The sequence below is a fragment of the Sinocyclocheilus rhinocerous genome, unplaced genomic scaffold (assembly GCF_001515625.1).
Source record: "Sinocyclocheilus rhinocerous isolate Xijiao unplaced genomic scaffold, SAMN03320098_v1.1 scaffold448, whole genome shotgun sequence".
Classification (NCBI taxonomy): Eukaryota; Metazoa; Chordata; class Actinopteri; order Cypriniformes; family Cyprinidae; genus Sinocyclocheilus; species Sinocyclocheilus rhinocerous.
Genome location: NW_015651514.1, coordinates 4,243 through 22,768, shown reverse-complemented (window position 1 = coordinate 22,768; position 18,526 = coordinate 4,243). Strand labels below are relative to the sequence as shown.

The 18,526-nt window shown below is 35.0% G+C and overlaps 1 protein-coding gene across 1 annotated transcript in view; it reads right to left on the bottom strand.

Moving 5' to 3' along the window:
• Positions 1-18,526, bottom strand: part of LOC107713013 (dedicator of cytokinesis protein 5-like) — a gene marked incomplete at its 5' end in the record, with an annotated part of 50,612 nt that overhangs the window by 29,512 nt on the left and 2,574 nt on the right. Inside the window, 20 exons of the mRNA XM_016518432.1 lie at positions 1,224-1,394; positions 1,699-1,797; positions 2,063-2,158; positions 3,781-3,917; positions 4,009-4,115; positions 4,635-4,705; positions 5,129-5,240; positions 5,824-5,958; positions 6,185-6,285; positions 8,017-8,106; positions 8,191-8,288; positions 8,617-8,797; positions 9,977-10,080; positions 10,470-10,542; positions 12,137-12,235; positions 12,999-13,123; positions 13,325-13,450; positions 14,507-14,649; positions 14,847-14,919; positions 18,090-18,219. Coding sequence (XP_016373918.1) covers positions 1,224-1,394; positions 1,699-1,797; positions 2,063-2,158; positions 3,781-3,917; positions 4,009-4,115; positions 4,635-4,705; positions 5,129-5,240; positions 5,824-5,958; positions 6,185-6,285; positions 8,017-8,106; positions 8,191-8,288; positions 8,617-8,797; positions 9,977-10,080; positions 10,470-10,542; positions 12,137-12,235; positions 12,999-13,123; positions 13,325-13,450; positions 14,507-14,649; positions 14,847-14,919; positions 18,090-18,219 — 2,271 coding nt within the window. The remainder of the gene's footprint in view (positions 1-1,223; positions 1,395-1,698; positions 1,798-2,062; positions 2,159-3,780; positions 3,918-4,008; positions 4,116-4,634; positions 4,706-5,128; positions 5,241-5,823; positions 5,959-6,184; positions 6,286-8,016; positions 8,107-8,190; positions 8,289-8,616; positions 8,798-9,976; positions 10,081-10,469; positions 10,543-12,136; positions 12,236-12,998; positions 13,124-13,324; positions 13,451-14,506; positions 14,650-14,846; positions 14,920-18,089; positions 18,220-18,526) is intronic.

Below are 18,526 nucleotides of genomic sequence, written 5' to 3'. Positions count from 1 at the left end.
CTGAAAGAAGAAAGTCATATACACCTAGGATGCCTCGGGGGTGAGTAAAACGCAGCCTAATTTTCATTTTTGGGTGACCTAACCCTTTAAGGATTATTTTAGTAATTAAAAAAATATATATATATTTGAAAAAATTTTTATTGTAATGTAATGTAATTCCATTTAATAAAAAAAATGCTTGCAAAAGCTGTTTACACTATTTTATTGACTTTTCATGCTTTTGGTCTTTATTTCACATCCTAATAGATCAAAAAGAAGTAACACATCTCATTCATTTACTTATTATATGGTATTTATTTTAAAATACCTGACAAAACACAAAATGTATCTTTAACCCACACTGACATACAAACAGCCAGTCAGTAACTAACTACACTATTTAAGCCTCACAGTTAGTTGCATGTGTTAGATTCACTATACAGAGAAGATTTATGAGAGTCATTTCACAAATTACACTGGTTGTACTGCATGTTTGGGGTCTGTAAGATTTTTTTTTAATGTTTCTGAAAGTTGATTTGATTAAAAATACAGTAAAATCAGTAATATTATGAAATATTATCACAATTTGAAATTACTCTTTTCTATGCGAATATATTTGAAAATGTAATTTATATTCCTGTGATGCAAAGCTGAATATCCGGAATCATTACTCCAGTCCAGTGTTAGTGTCGCATGATCCTTCCAAAATCATTCTAATATGCTGATTTACTGCTCAAGAAACATTTTATACTTTTATATTATCAATGTAATTAAAACAGATTCATATTTTTGTGGAAACTGTAATATAAACTGTAATATATTTGTTTTCAGGATTCTTTGATTAATAGAAAGGGAAAAAAAATAACAACAGCATTTATGTAAAATAGACATATTTTGTAACATTACAAATGAATTTTACTGTCACTTCTCATAACATTGATGCATTTTTACTGAACAAACATATACATTTCTCTTACGGACTATAAACTTTTGAATGGTAGAGTAAAAGAACAATTCAAGAGTCATCAGGCAACACTTGCCACCTTCCGGTTGGAAAAATGGTTCTGATTCAGTTGCCTAATATTTGCAGTGCTTTTTGGAGCAACATTGTTAATTACTGCTTTTTAAGGCATTGTGGCTTGGGCAATATAGAAGCATGACAGTGTTTCCGGCAATATAATCTCGGTCATGCCTGAAGCGTAATTGTGTACTTGAAACCCCTTTACAGTCCTCGTTAAACTGACCTGCAAGTGGAAGTGAGCGGAGTCCAGGAAGTATTTGTTGAGAACATCCGAGTACTGGTCAATCGCCCGCAGAAAGACTTTCATTTGGTGAAGATTCATGATCATCCAGTCGGGCGGAAACACGTTGCCCATCAGGTTTTTGAACATGATGAAAGTCTCCATTAAAAAGTCCTAAAAAAACAAGGATTCTTGTTGTTAGGAGCATGTATGTGCACGCAGAGGAAAACTACGATTAGATGCAGACCGGCAAATGACATTTGTGTTTCGCACAGATATGACTGAGCAGGAAAAACAGATGCTAATTTGAAGCTTTGCTTATCTCTGTTCTGACTCACTTCGACAGACAACAGGGAACAGAGCCACATGCGTCGCATCAGTCAGCTGTGCAAAAGGTGGATTATTTATAACTTAACTCTCAGAGCACGGAAGGCTCTGCGATGATAGATGGGGCCTGCGGAGAGAGCGGGAGACTTACGATAATGTCCTGTCTGGTTTTGAAGGTGCTGATGTATTGTGCGTAATGTGCGTCTTCCATTTGTTTCAGGATAGCGGTCATGCATGCCAGGTAGTGGCCCTGTGTCCAGAGGAAGAGAAGAAATAATCAATAACTTTACATGTGCTGCCCACTCCGCTGAGAAAACTCATAGCCACGGGTCTGGGCAAAGAAATAAACAAGTTAAGTTCAGTGGTCCAGACTGTTGTTTTTATGAGTTTCAGCAGGTGTGTGGGCTTCGGTGCCGTGCGGTCGAAACAACAGCAGCTTTGACAAGAAGGTAAGCTGATTTAGCTCTGCTAAATCTTTCTACAGCACTCTATTTTGTAGCGTGCCGGTGTCTTACTATGAAGGGGGAGTCCAAACTCAGGTTGATGACCGTACGGTTGACCCTCCGCAAGAGACGGTCCACGATTAACTTCACATGACCGGATGTGGGACCCTGAAAGCATAAAAAAGGTGAATGAAATGCATTGAAGGATGCTTGTATGAACCCAGAAAGGACTCTCTCTCATAAACAAACAGTGGTGCAACTTCAAATGACCTTATTTTGGAAATTTGCAACGTAACTGCTCCAGCAAAGAGATGCTCACAAGTCGCAAGAGTTTGACCTGAAATGTCTGCCTGTCTCAATGCATATCAACCGAAATGTCAACCGATCTTGAATGCGCTGTCATATCAACAAGCCAGCGAAATGCATCATGGTTGAAAGATCAGCCTGTCTGTATTCATACAAAAAGTCATTCATGTAGCCAGACATTTCACCAGGAAGTATCTACTGCTCGCCAAGGACGCATTTATTTGCTCAAAAATACAGTAAAAACAGTACGATTGTGTAATATTATTATAATTGAACTGTTTTGTAATATATTTTAAAATGCAATTAATTCCTGTAAAGTCAAAGCTGAATTTTCAGCATCATTACTCCAGCCTTCAGTGTCACATGATCCTTCAGAAATCATTTTAATATGCTGATTTGATGCTCAAGAAACATTTCTAATTATTGTCAATATTGAGTTGTGCTGCTTCATATATTTGTTGAATAAAAGTATTGATTTAATTGTTCTTGCACATCCATTTTTGTGATTTGCAAAAACTAAAACATCTGGTTTTCTGAGATTCTGTGACTTCTGTTCTACATGATCTTGCTGACAATACAGCAAAATTTGCTACAGCATTATATAAATGTAAGAATGTGTTGAAAATGACAAAGCAATCATTAATGTTTTGTGAAAAAAAAAATAACAGTAAATAAATAAACACTAATTAAATATAATGTACTTATTTACTACGGTTACAAAAGTTTGGGGGCAGTAAGAATTTTTTTTAAGAGATATTGATACATTTATTCAGCAAGGATGCATTAAATTGATCAAAACTGAACATTTAAATAGATGCTGTTCTTTTTATTAATTTAATTCTATTCAGTTATTTAGTTTTGCCATCACAGGAATAAATGACATTTTAAAGTATATTTAAATAGAAAACAATTATTTGTGTAATAATATTTCACAAAACTACTGTTTCTATTGCAACTGGTATCAATCAAATGCAGCCTTGATGAGCATAAAAGACTTTTCAAAGTATTACAAAAATCTTACCGACCACAAAATTTTGCAGCACAATTTTTACATGTACCATATTACAAAAAATATATATTTATAGCAAATATTAAAAATGCATAGATAAATCAATATCTATCATTCTTTTGTAGTAGGGGCCAGTGAAAATGTTCAGAGAAGAAGTCAAAATGACTGAGCCTTTGCTGTAAAGTTGCTTTGCAATGATTTGTATCGTGAAAAGCGCTGTACAAATAAACTTGACTTGACTTGACTGAGCCAACAAAAAACAAATCCTGACTGAATAATTTATTGGGAATGTGTAAACACATCTCTGTTTCCCAGTGGACTGATAAAACCTGTACTCCCTGACTCCTGGAAATTGCATAAAGCCAGCCAATTAGTTTGGCTCCTGCGGTTTTGCTCATCAGATGGTCTGAGGCTGAGATAAAGCTCCTCATAACTGGCTGAAGTTGTTAGGGATGCTCAACCGCTTCAAACTCACCACGTCTTTGCAGTCCAGCATGTCCAGGACGGTGCTCAGCAGCTGGACACAAGCCTCGAGATCGGGTTTGTTGGAGTTATCGTCCAGCTGCCCACTCAACTGATCTGTGATCAGAGGCAACAAAACATCTCTGCAGTCTAAAAGCACAAGAGAGAATATGAGAGGTGTGGATGACACACAGCTTTTAGAGCAAATTATATGTTGACCTGAACGGCTGTCAAGCCCTACCTGGCAGTTTGAACAGGTTACTCTCAACAATCTTCACCAGACAGCCCAGCTTCTGCCTCACCATCTGAAAATCTGGAATGCTTTCAGTGAACTTCGCCAGCTGAACACTGTGAGGGAAAGAAAGGTTTTCCACAAAAATGTAACGTGAGTAAGAGGGGAAGAATACGTAAGCAATGACATACATTTTTAACTCGAGTGTGAACACCTGAGATACACTACTACACTCCCTATACTGGTCTTCAAACAGTAGATGTTTACAAGCTTATTAGAGATGTCAAGATCTACAGCACCAAAGACCTTCTGTAAATCAGTGATCATGGCAGGAGGACAATATACAACTTTAAAGCTCAAATAATAAACTGTTTTCACTGAATTATTCATGCAAGTGATTTATCAAACATACAAGCTTCACATTACTGTTTTTTAACCATCAGGAACACTGGTGCAATTCATTTGTAATTATAAGTGCCTTACTGTAACCATGATTTATGCTAAAAAAATTTGATGAACTGATTTTTTTTTTCATATTATGTAAACAACAGTATGCCACAAATTTGTTTCTAACCAAATCTATAAACCGGTGGTGATGCAAAGGCTAGATGTTTTCACAGCAATGTTCACTTTACCTGAGCTCTACAGCGTCAAAGACCTTCTGCAAGTCATTGATGATGGTGGGAAGATATTTCAAGATTGCTCCCTAGGAAAAAAGCAGATAAACAGAAGGTTCACTACATATATAGTGAAAACACAAAACAGTAACATTTTGAAATTTTAAGAAGTAATTTATTGCTGTGGTGCAAAGCTGAATTTTCAGCATCATTACTCCAGTCTTCACTGTCACATGATCTCTTTCTGAAATTATTCAAATCAACAAGCAATCATTCTAATCAACGATGAATAAAAAAATTCAAAAGAATAGAATTTATTTGACATTTTTTATAACTATCTCAACTGTCACTTTTGATCATTTTATTTACATCTTTGCTGAATAAGAGTATTAATTTCTTTGAAAATAAATCTTAATCTTCAAAGTGGTTTTTACAAATCTCTCTGTTCACCAAAGGTATCCATTAACATTTCTTCTAAACGTCTATTGTATATCCATGTAAAAAAAACCTGCCTTTATCTTAACTCCTTCATCCAGAGGTCTGTCCATCAGATTGCTGATAGAAAGAAATAAAGTCCGAATGGAGTCGAGAAACTGCCCTCCATCTTCACTTTTCCCATAAAACCTGAAAAAAAAAAAAAATTTTCTAAAGAACATTTGAGTGGAAACATCAGCACAACGATTGTAGGGTGTTGTGGGTGGATGCCAGGGCGTTAAAAAATTATTTCATATCATTTTTGTCTGTAGCACAAACAGTGTGGGATGAGTATTTATTCAACTCTATAACAAGTATGAGCAATGGTAACAGAGATTATTGCCTTAAAGCACCACTAAGGGCTGTCTGTCTATCTATCTAGACACTGAGCATTAAATATGCAGCATATGGATGCATGTAATCTTATTATGCAATAAACAGGCTGGACTGTAGATAGGTTTACCATATCAAAAATGTCTTTGAACAATGTTCTTAATTTAATTGGCTTTGTTGTGTTTCATATGGAGGTCCAATAGCCCCATGTGTTTGTTCAGATATAGAAGCGAGCGATTTCTAAAGTTTTTTTTTTTTTGCTGTTGCTTTTTCATTTGCATTGTCAGATGAAGGACAAGTTCAATCAAGCCCTCCTGAAGGCTATTTCTGAGAGCAAATAGCCTTCTAAAATGTTAGTTCAATCAAGCCCTCCTGAAGGCTATTTCTGAGAGGTACCCACCTCAAATAGAGGATCCGAGACTGCACAATGAAATGAAAAAGATACTTGAAGGCTTTCAAGGCCGCATACAGTCGCTCCGTATGAGCCGAGTCCTCAGCATGGCCCACAAAATAATTCAACACTTTGGTCAACTTCCTGTGAACAGACAAGGCAAACCGAGGCAATTACGGCATGCTTGCAAATCAGTACAGGTCACAACCGAGAATGTCACTGGACAGGTGTATATAGAAAACAAGTGAGAGAAGGCTAGAGTGTTAGTGTGAGATGGCAAGGTGAGAATTAAATGTGGACAAAAATGGCCAAGTTATATTAAAACGCATGAACTGTGACACAAAAGACAGAGAAAGACAGAAACTCTTACTGGTATGCCAGAGTAGCGCTGAAGTGTTTGCTAATGTAGGTCTCCAAAACAGGGTTGAAATGCTGAAACTTTATGTCGCCGATGAGTGAGATGATGAAAACCTGGACAAATCAAGCAAAAATACAAGGTCTAGCCCTTCATATTATAATCACTTATAAACGTCATAACTTAAAGTTTTGAGAAAACATTAAATCTAAATTGACTTCTTTAATAAATGTCTCTTATTCTGAATGATTCAGCAGAAGAAAATCTAATTTAATTGTATTTCATCATATTGAACTCTCAGCCTCTGCAAAACGAACTTTCTTTGCTTCTTATGCAACCAAGATCGAGTAGACAGAGAAATGCAATTATTACTAACTTGATTTTTACATTTTCTGACATGATGCACAACCTCAAAGCACAACGTCTCAAGGCTTGTCATTCTCTGTCCCAAATGTAATGCTAAAACAGCGGTTGAAAAAGCGGCTGAAATCAATAAAAATCACCCGAAATAAATAACGGTTTTCATAGACATCAAGCACACATCACATGGCGGAATAATCTGACCTGTATGTCTGTGAGGGGGAAGACCTCCCACATGCAGATGGCGATGTGGCGTGTTATGGCATTAAGGTTACTCATACAGATAACTAATGAAAACGCAATGATGCGGCAGAGCGCTCTTTATGCAGTTTGTAACTTTAATGTAACTTCTCTGCAATCATTTAGTCCCAAAAAGCAGTGTGATTTGGAGTATCACGATTAGAAGTTAGAGCAAAGTTTAATACTTGTTCAGATCCCGAACCCAAGTAAAAGTGTTGCTCACTCAGAACAATCTGCCCACACTACGACTTTTCATTCGTGGTTACTCGAAAAGGATTTTTTTAAAGAACAATATTATTCAAATTGCATGACAAATTTTACAGTTAACTAGAAAAATACACAGAGACAAAACTATTTATAGAAATATAATTGTCTTTATAACTTTTAATATAATCATTTGTAGTATTATTAATGATGTTAATATGAATATACCTATTGATATTAACAATAATATTAATAGTATTATTAATATTTTATTACTTTCTGTCACAAGATTTTATTATTATTATTATTAGTAGTAGTAGTAGTATTAGTATTAGTAGTATTAACTGGTATGAATATTAATATCAATGTGATTGTTGATATGAATATTAATACTAATAGCATCATTAATATTTATATTTTACTCTTTAGACAATTGTAATATTTTTATTATTATTAAATATGAACTTAATTGTGATTGTTATTTTTCTTTATTAATAAAAATATATTTCATATTTAGTGTAATTATTAATAATGTTAAAATCTCTAAAAAGTAATAAAACAGTATTCATGTTACTATGAGTATTAATATTAATATAAATAACCAATTTCATATTAATATGTATCTAAAAGTAATGAAAAGTACTAAAATATTAGAAAATCTATATTTTTATAATTATGTATTTTTCTATTTAGTAATGAACAAAATCATTGCAAAAAAATCCTTATTCACTAACAAAAATTCATGGTGTGGAAAGCTTTTTTTAGTGAGCAACACTTTCACTGAGACTACGGATCTGAACAAGTATTACATTTTGTTTTGTAAATTTTTGTAAATTTTCTATTTGTGATACTTAGAAACATTTGACTTTTGGGGACACTGCACGAAAGTGAAATGAAAGCTTACAAAAAAAATGTTTTTAATAAGTTCTCTGATATTTCCAGGCTGGAAATTCTCAATTTGTCCATTACTGGAGAAACTCATCATAAGAATAGGTTGGCAACTGGTGGATGTCTAAAGAGCGAGTTAAATAATCAATACTTGCCAAGGCATTGAAAAGTAGTGTATCGTAGGTTTCTTCCTCAGAGGTCTCCATCATGATATTAAAGAGAGCGTCCAGTGTGTCCTGCAGGAACTACAGGAACACACAACAAAAAACATTAGATCATAAAGCAGCATTATATAGAAGGCCAAGTGTTGTGTTTTCTCACAACCTTACTTTAATAATCTCCCCTCCTTCCACTTCCATCAGTTTCTGAAGAATTTCTTCAAGTCTCTCAGTGTTTGATCTCCAGTTGAGAAGCCCCAGAAGGTCAACTGAGTCGGAGGAAATTAAAAAAGTTATAGAAAGCCAACTACCACAAGAACTTTGCTGTCTCATACGGTTACATATGGCTTTTAAAGTGATAGTTTAGGCCGAAATGTTGTTTAAAACCATATGATTTTTCTGAAATTTTCAGAAGCCATGCAACAGCATGAGGAAAAGAGGTAATGTGTGTAAAAACAATATCTACTATCCAAGCTCAATATGCAGAGGCATCGGTAAATGTCAGGTTTGCAAAGACATGAGGGTAAATAACAGAATAGAATTTTTGGGTGAAATATTGTTTTTGGAGAAAATAATACAAAAGGAAATGACTCTTACCGTTTTGTGTAAGCTTTGTGGAACAGGTGAGGGTGGCGATCTGGAAGCTGTCTTTGGTGATGGGAATGATGCCGGCATGATGGAAGGATTTTCCCATCTGTCTCTCTTTCTCTTCCACTTCAACATACGAGCCAGGAAGAGTCAAATATGTCTTGGCGTCGTCAGCTTTCTTCACATCCACCTGTAGAAACAGAAGAGGAATTTGTAGTGGCACTGCATATTTGAGACATTGCAGTCCGGTGGAAGAGTAAGGCTCACAAGAACAGATACTGCTGCTTTAAAGGGAAATTCAGAAAAGTTTGAAGAGATCTACATGAAGAAGTTCCATATTAAGATGAGTTTTAGAAACCAAAAATCTTATAGCAAAGAAAGTACACTACTTTCTTTTTTCTTTTTTTTCAAATTTGACAGAAATTAATACTTTTATTCAGCAAGAATGCATAAAATTAATATAAATGTGACAGTAAAAGACATTCACAAAACATATCAAATAAATGTCCTTCTTTGAACTTTCTATTCACCAAACAATCCTGAAAAAAATGTATCATGGTTTCCGCAAAAATATGAAGCAGCAAAAACTGTTTTCAATGTTGATAATAATCAGAAATGTTTCTTGAGCAGCAAATCAGCATATTAGAATGATTTCTGAAGGATCATGTGACACTGGAGACTGGAGTAATGATGCTGAAAATTCAGCTTTGTCATCACAGGAATAAATTACAATTTAAAAATACTGTATATTCCAATTTTTTTTTTAAAAACAGTTATTTTAAATTGTAATAATATTTCACAATTGTCTGTTTTACTGTATCAAATAAATCCAGCATTGGATGATTATAAAAAGAAAAAAACTTTTGAAAAGTAGTTTAAAAATCTAAAAGATCAAGGTAGCTTTTTTTTCCAATATTCAACTTTAAAGTACTATTCTTCCATTTTTACTAGAGTATGGAGAAAATGCTTCATTTTTAAAACAAATCTGAATCATCAATGAATTAGCAATATAACCACAAAAAATAATTTGACCAAAAGAAATTACAGAAATGTGAAGCTTTTAATTTTACAAAAACACTTGCATTAATTTTTCTGTTAAAACTTGTACATTATTTGAGCTGTAAAGATGTTCTTGCCACTTTTACATTTTAAGTGTTATGTTTTCATGGCAACAAATTTGTAATCTGGATATAAAACTGGAAATACGTAAATATGTCAAACTGGATATAATGTTGCACAGAAAATGTTATTAGGCAATTATTTGACACTAAATTCATGATAACATGCGTAACGCTTTTCATTTTGCAGTAATCAATATTAAGTTGTGTCAATTTGCACTGAACCAAGAACATTCCTTAAAGATGCCCACCTTGTAGACAATGAGTTCATGTTTTCCATCTGGAAGTGTGGTGCCATCCGACTTCATCAGGCGAACAAAAGCCATGCCAAAAGGCTTCTCGGACTTATCTCTAGCTACAGAAATGTAAGCACACAGATACTCAACTTAAAAGCCTGAATATACAATAGCGCAGAGGTTCTCAACCTGGGGTCAGCAAAAATGCTAATGGGGTCAAGAGATATCTGTATGAACTCCAGCTTATATATTCTTTATATGTAAAAAAAAGTTTTTCAAGCATACATTTGTTTGCCCTATGTTGGACCTACAAACAAAATATGCAGGTTTTCTTGTGCATAAAATACAAAGTGAAATGCACACAACAAACATGACCTGCATGAAAAGGTTGAGAACCCTTGCAGAAACACAAAACAGAACAGATATCATAGTCCTTAGCTTCGAAACAGTTCTAGCTACTTCAGCGCCATCTACTATAAGGTTCTGTGAACGTCTCTATGAGACTCACAATCTTGAGAAGATCTGTGTCTAAAGGTGAGCCTCAGATGACATCGACACACATCCTCAATGGGAATGGCCACCTGACGGACAGAAGAGAATTCATTAATATGAACCATGTCGAGGGCATCAATGCACCTCTTAGCACAAGCGTCAGGAGTCACATTGATTTTTCTTGCTAGGCAGCATGTAAGTGGCAGGTGTACGCAGTGAAAATAGCGCAATCAAATGGAAGACGGAACATATTTGAGCTTAAAATAAGAAAAAATCCTGGCGACTACTTTAATACATGACAGAAAGAAAAAAAAGAGAACATACTCTCTCTTATGATATGCATTTCACACAGTCATGCAACTTTAGTTGCACAATTAACACCACCCTGCATCATATTTGCTTAATGAAATCCAGTACTTGTTTCTTACTCATTTTAGGGTGCCAATTCCAAAAATAGTGACTGTTTTGCTCTGTTACTGTATGTCACACTTCCTCACAAAATATGATGCATTTCGTAGAATTTTTGCTTTTATCTCTTAATCAGCAGATTAACTACCTCAAATATATAATTTATATATTCCTCTGAGCCAGATTACAACTATTTGTTCAATTCTCAGCTGATTTTCACATGAATAACGTGATTTTATGCCTAAAGTTAGAATTATGGCCAGTGACAGAAAAAAAAATCATATTTTCTGCTATATCTGTGGGTTTTTCACTACATCCAAACAGTGACAGAAAATTACGGATTTTATGAAAAAAAGGAAAGAATTTCTTTGAAACTAAATGTCTTTGAGTACTTTTAACTTTTTTTTTTCACTCCTTTGCAGATTGTAAGTTAAATTATACATATTTCATATTTCTTTTTGTCATTAAAACTAAACTGAAACTTTTAACATTTGACTTTTGATTTTGTTAAACTACCCCATGATTTACTCACCCTCAAGCCATCCTAGGTGTATATGACTATTCTTTCAGACGAAAAAATTATATGTCTAAAAAGTATATGACTTCCTTCTTTTCAGACAAATACAATCACAGTTATATCAAAAAATGTGCTGGCTCTTCCAAGCTTTATAATGGAAGTGAATGGTGGTCGAGATTTTGAAGCCCAAAAAAGTGTATCCATCCATCATAAAAAAGTACTCCACATGCCATTCACTGGCATTATAAAGCTTGGAAGAGCCAGGACTGTCCACTCCGACTGTATTTGTCTGAAAGAAGGAAGTCATATACTCCAAGGATGGCTTGAGGATGAGTAAATCATGGGGTAATTTTCATTTTTGGGTGAACTATCCCTTTAAGTGCATTAAAGATTATATACATACATACACACTCTACATACATATAAACAACTGATATAAATCCATGGGGTAATTTTCATTTTTGGGTGAACTATCCCTTTAAGTGCATTAAAGATGATATACATACATACACACTCTACATACATATAAACAACTGATATAAATAATTCTTACGGTGTGATTTACAAAAGTTGAAATTGTTCAACTTTGAATAATAGGTTACAGCACTTGACCTGCAAGCTACGTAATACAGGGTTGCACTGTAGATTGACACTCTGTAGATTAGAGAAGGCTGGTGTGATTCATATGAAAGGGACTTTAGCTTCAAAACATCAAAAACCTAAACCCAGATGGCTTTGCTTTTGTCCTGTGTTTGTACCTTAACTGTCTCATTCCAGCAGGGCTGCTTGACTTGATAGTAGATGACAGACTTGTATTCAGTGATCCCTTCATAACCAGCTCCAGGAAATATGGCTTTCTGAAAAGAGAATGAGAATGTGGAGAGAAAAAAAAACATCTACTGGAAGAAAATAGTTTCTATTTTCTCGTACAGTAAGTGGTTTGCAGCAGTAAAAGTTCAACGTTAACAAGACCAGAAGTTGGCAGTACACAACTTGAGTTAAAGGAAAGCTCAAATCTCTTAAAAGAGGGGGAGATCTTTTAGGAAAGCATTTCAGAATGAGTTTCTTGTATTCTTCTGTGTTCGCGAGTATAAACAGGACACGTTTATATGTGCATTATATCTTGAAATAGCATTTGGCAAGAACAGCGCTGTACCAAGCTTTCTGTGCTGTGTGTTTGGACATTTAAAGACAGCAGCCGTTTCATAAAGTAGAAAGATCTGCAAGCTGTTTTTATGCCAGCAACAGTTCTGCTGTCAAAACACAGATATAAAGGGGGTGGATGAGCACCACATGCTAAACAGCGAAAGCGAAAACTGTTCGTCAACATAAACGAGAAGAACGGAGGACAATGGAATGAGAGAAGGTGTTTTTTATTCATATTAAAATGACCTTGGTGGTATTTCCTAAAAAGTTAAGCCAGGGTAATACCATGTTTTTTGGTACACTTGACGCAAATATATGCAACAGAAGCTGTCTCCATGTAGCATTTCTATTAAATCAGGATTCACTTCATGGATTTACAAGAAAGTACACTTTATTAAGCAATGGTGTGGGAATCTCCCAATTGCGCCCAGACATTAATGTTAGTTAATATTTAATGTTACGGGGTTTCTGTACCTCCATGGGATTTCCTTCTTCATCCAACACGCTCATTATAACTTCTACATTTTTGGGGGTTTTCTTCTTGCCGCGATCAAATTCTCCTTGTAGCAGCGTAACATATATATCATTCCTTACATAACCTGTAGAGACATACAGTAGAGACATCGTTGCATTAACTAGATCTATGTTCTTCAACTGTCTAGTAATGGTCATTAGAGGAAAAGGATGACAAGACAACTGCAAGCGGATTTACTAAAGAGGGTCTTTGTGGGTCAGAAAAACTTTAATAGCACTGCTATTAAGATGAAGATGTTACGATCTGACAGATGTGCAAGACCAACCTGGCAGGATAATTTCAGGGAAGCCCATTTTCCTGACTATAGCTGTTGTGCGATCCACAAAATGAGGGTAGTGTTTTTGAACCTGAAACACATCTCCAGGGAGCAGCTTTAGGGTCACAAACAAACCTGAAAGCAAAAACATGCCGTTATAAGGTCAGACGGGTCTCGTCAGTTAACAAACTCCAGCCCTGAGGGAGCAGAATCTCTCAGCACAAACTAAATCATTTCAGAATCAATGACTAATATGTAAAATAAAAAATAATTTTAAAAAATGTATTAAAAATGGAAAAATACAATTTAAAAAAAAAGAATATATACTTCAAGGGTGAAAAAAGAATGAAAAAAAAAGAAATTTAATGCATTAAGTTTCAACTCAACATCAAAAATTACAAACTCAATATAAAACACATTAGCTAAATGTGTGCATTTAAAACAATGTCCCAGATTATTTTTTCTGAATATTGCACCATTCTCACTTTGGGACTATTATAAATAGCTGCTAAGCAATACAGATTTTTTTAAGGTGTTAATGTGTTAAGGCCGATAAAATGTATAATCATAGAAAATGAGAGGTACACATGTATGCTGAAATTAATATGCAAGGTATTTTTACAACATATTCCTAAAATACTTTAAAGTAGAAATGTATTGTTGTCTTTTTCATGTTCACAATTAAAAAAAGTGCTCTAAAAATATTTGAAAAGTGAATTTTTAGTTTAAATTCAACTGTATGAAAATGCATTACCATGGCTGATTTAGCAATGAGGTTTTCTAGGATTTTTTAAATAAATGTAATATTAACTAAATTAATAAAACTCCAAGTTGACCCAAAAAAACTCTAAATTCATACACTATTAAACTGGTCAGGTTGGTAGTAATCATTACTGACAGCTATAGTAATCTTCCCAATTAAATACAGAGTGAAACTGGCATTTTAAAAAGAGACAGAATTTTTACAATTGGATGATATTCAAATTTACAGCTGAAACATCCTGGAGGACGTGCATCTTCACATCTCATTCTGTCTCTATGCAAATCAGTTTGACTATATCAAAGTGATCCTGTTTTCATTCTCTCAAACTTTCCAAATGTTCAAGCAACAACCAAGAAGGTCAGATTTCTCCCCAGAGACAAAAACATAAGAGCAAAGATTAATTTTTTGGCCTATTGGTCTGGATTTACCCTGTCCTTTGTGGTTGACCTCACGAGTTGCAATGACCTTGTTGAAGACAGCAACGAGTGGCTCGTTCTCGCCAATGACACGAGATGGGATGAGAGGAGACATGATTAGCTGTCTCTGACGGATGTACGTTTCCATGGCAATCCTAGAAAGAGAGAGTCCAAGAGGAGAAGGACAAAATTGAAGAAAAAACGACTATAAAAAACAGCCTAGGGGTAACAGTGTATGATGGACTCTGCCAAAAATAAACAATAATTCATGAAAAGAACAAAAAAAACATGAAAACAGAAACTACAATCATGCAAATGAAGGATGTTGTAATCTCATAAAGGACACACTCACTGTTGAAACGGGATGAAATACTGCTTACATTCATCATCAATATTCCCATGGGCAATATCTGTGATATCCATGACTGCAGACACAAAGAAACATGAGGCTAGTGCTGATCCGAACCACAGATACATTACATTTAATAACTACATACAATATTGTTCACATTCCCTTAGAGGGAGAGCAAATATCTCGCATTTTCTAAGTATTTGTTTTCAGATGTATTCGAAGGCGAGATATGTGGCGCAAATTGTTCATTTTGTCTTCCTACTGTACAGTTCTTAAGAGATTCATTTCGAGTCTACAGGAACCTCAATTATTAAATCAGTTAAGAAAAACAGCATCTTTTCTGTGAAAATGCTTGCTACCAATAATTATTTTGATCAAAATTAATAGAATAACTCACTAAAAAAATGAAAATTTGCTTTATTGACTCACCCTCGGGCTATTCAATATGTAGATGAGTTTGTTTCTTCATTAGAACAGATTTGGAGAAATTTAGCATTACATTACTAACTCACCAATGGATCCTCTGCAGTGAATGGGTGCCGTCAGAATGAGAGTCCAAACAGCTGATAAAAACATCACAATAGTCCACAAGCAATCCACACCACTCCAGTCCATAAATTAACGCTTGTGAAGTGTAAAGATGAAATCCATTATTATGGCATTTTTTTAACTTCAGACTGCTACTTCTGGCTAAAATATGAGTCCTCTATCCATAATATTGCTTTCTCTAGTGAAAACGTTGTCTCATCTGAATCAGGAGAGAAATATGCACAGACCAAGCACCGTTTACAAGTGAAAACAGTCCAAAACAGTCCTAAACAAATATATCGGTGGATTTTGATGTGAGAGGACAACAGGGGATGAACTTTTCACTAGAGGAAGCATTATTATGGATTATGGATTCTCCACCATTTTGGCCAGAAGCGATGGTTTAAAGTTAAAATTCTGACGGCACCCATTCACTGCAGGGGATCCATCTGAAAGAATGTGATGTAATACTAAATTTCTCCAAATCTGTTCTGATGAAGACAAACTCATCTACATCTTGGATGGCCTGAGTAAATTTTCAGCAAATTTTCATTTTTAGGTGAGCTATTCCTTTAGATGCAATGTCTTCTAACTCTCTAACTGCGTACTTACAACCATGAAAAACGGAAAGACATTTTCACAACGAGGTAAATCAGGTGTTGCCTGTGCTCAGGTTTAAGAAAGCCACAGGCTTAACATGATGCAATGCGTCTTTGAAGCTTATGGTTTTATGCTTTTTTTCATCTTTAAAAACACAATGCAGGCATTCAACCTGACGTTATTGAGTACAGTGACTCAGCAGCAAAAAAAAAAGGGTCAAAAAGTTTGACAACATCCTTTTGAAACAAAAAGGAAACACTATTTTTAGCAAATGCAGGTCGCCTGTAGGTTTGATAAAAACATCTATTGACAATGTAATCATTTCATATGACATTTTGGAGTTCAACCAAAAGGAAAAGTAACAATAGTAATGTTTGGTCTTTCAGCTACTTGCAAGACTGAAAACTTTAAACTGAAATGTGATGACAGGAAAAAGAAAACGGAACAGAAATAAGATGTGAAACATTGTGTGAGCTTGACTGGGAAAAAGTCATTCTTTTCATCTGCAAATTGGCAATACGGATAAATAATGTCTTTTGCTCAGATATTTGACAATGCGAGGTAGTGCTGAAAGTGACAAGGACAAGAGTAAAAATGCTGTTGTCAAAATACTAAAGAAGCAGTATGGTGTGATTCTCTTGATGCAATTAAACCTTTGTGAACACACACGTCATCTGTAGGGTTCAAATCTATTACCACACAAAATGAAGTTGACTCATCCCTCAAGATCATGAAAACGGATGAAAAATTTCCTTGGAGTAATGCACTTAGAATTGAAGCCCGACAGCCAAGACAGCTGAACAGCTTAAAAGCAGAAACGTCTGTGGGGTTGTTCTTAAAAGCACTTGCATGCATTCATCAGTAGAACAAAATGTATGTTAGAAGTTGACTCATCCCTCAAGATCATGAAAACGGATGAAAAATTTCCTTGGAGTAATGCACTTAGAATTGAAGCCCGACAGCCAAGACAGCTGAACAGCTTAAAAGCAGAAACGTCTGTGGGGTTGTTCTTAAAGCACTTGCATGCATTCATCAATAGAACAAAATTTATGTTATTTGAGCTGTAAAGCTGTCTGAATTGTAATTTTGAGGTGGAAGAATTTCAAGGAATAGTTCACCTAAAAATGAAAATTAGCTGAAAATGTCCCCTTAGGCCATCCAAGTTTGTTTATAAGAACAGATTTGGAGAAATTTAGCATTACATCACTTGCTCAGCAGTGAATGGGTGCCGTAAGAATGAGAGTCCAAACAGCTGATAAAACCATCACAATAATCCACAAGCAATCCACACCACTCCAGTCCATCTGTTAATGTCTTGTGAAGCAAAAAGCTGCATGTTTGTAAGAAACAAATCAATCAAGGCATTTCTTAATTTCATCTTTAAATGTTACATCTAGCTAAAATATTAGGCCTGTATATAATATTGCTTTCTCCGGTGAAAAAGTTTAAATCAGGAGAGCAATATGCACAGATTAAGCACACTTTACAAACAAAAAAAAACATTTAAAACAGTCCTAAACAAATATGTCAATGGATTTTGATGTGAGAGGACAACAGTGGATGGACTTTTTCACTGGAGGAAGTGTTATTATGGATTATGGAGCAACAGTTTGAAGTTAAAACCCCTTAATGATGGATTTGTTTCCTACAAACATGCAGCTTTACTTGTGGATTATTGTGATGTTTTTATTAGCAGTTTGGACTCTCATTCTGACGGCACCCATTCACTACAGAGAATCCATTGGTGAGCAAGTGATGTAAATTTATCAGAATCTGTTCAGATAAAGAAACAAACTCATCTACATCTTAGATGGCCTCAGAGGGAGTAACTATTTAGCAATTTTTTATTATGATTGAACTATTCCTTTAACCAGAACTAACTGTCCATCTATGGGCAAACACAGGGTTTGGAAAATCTGACTGAAAATAATTCTATGCAATTTTGCAACACTAAGCTAGTGGCACAAAATTATTTTTTACCATTAAGGTTGGTTGGTGTTTCTAAACAAATGACAAATATGAAGTGTGAAATGAAGAGAACAACTAAGAAACATCTGGACCCTCTACAAATAAACCATCTACTAACAATAAAGAATCTATTTCTAAGTGCAAAACCTGCTACTCCGAACGGCCTCCTCAGTCCTCCTGTGTGTTTCTTTCCCTCCTTCAGCTCCATGCAGCCCACACGGATGATCTGACACACCAGGAAGAGACGCTGTCTGATGAGGTCACTGCTGCTCAGATCCTAAACACAGAGACGCCACAGGAGAAGAACAGCAGGAAGCACTTAAAATTGTTTCATTATCACAAAGAAAAAAATCCAGTGGTTTTTTCTTCTTCTCATTTTTAGATCTGCCACTCAAAAGTTTGGGGTCAAAACCTTTTTAATACTTTTATTCAGCAAGGACATTTTAAATTAGTGCTGTCAAACGATTAATCGCATCCAAAATAAAAGTTTTTGTTTACATAATATATGAGTGTGTACTGTGTATATTTATTATCTATATATATATATATATATATATATATATATACACATATGTGTGTGTGTA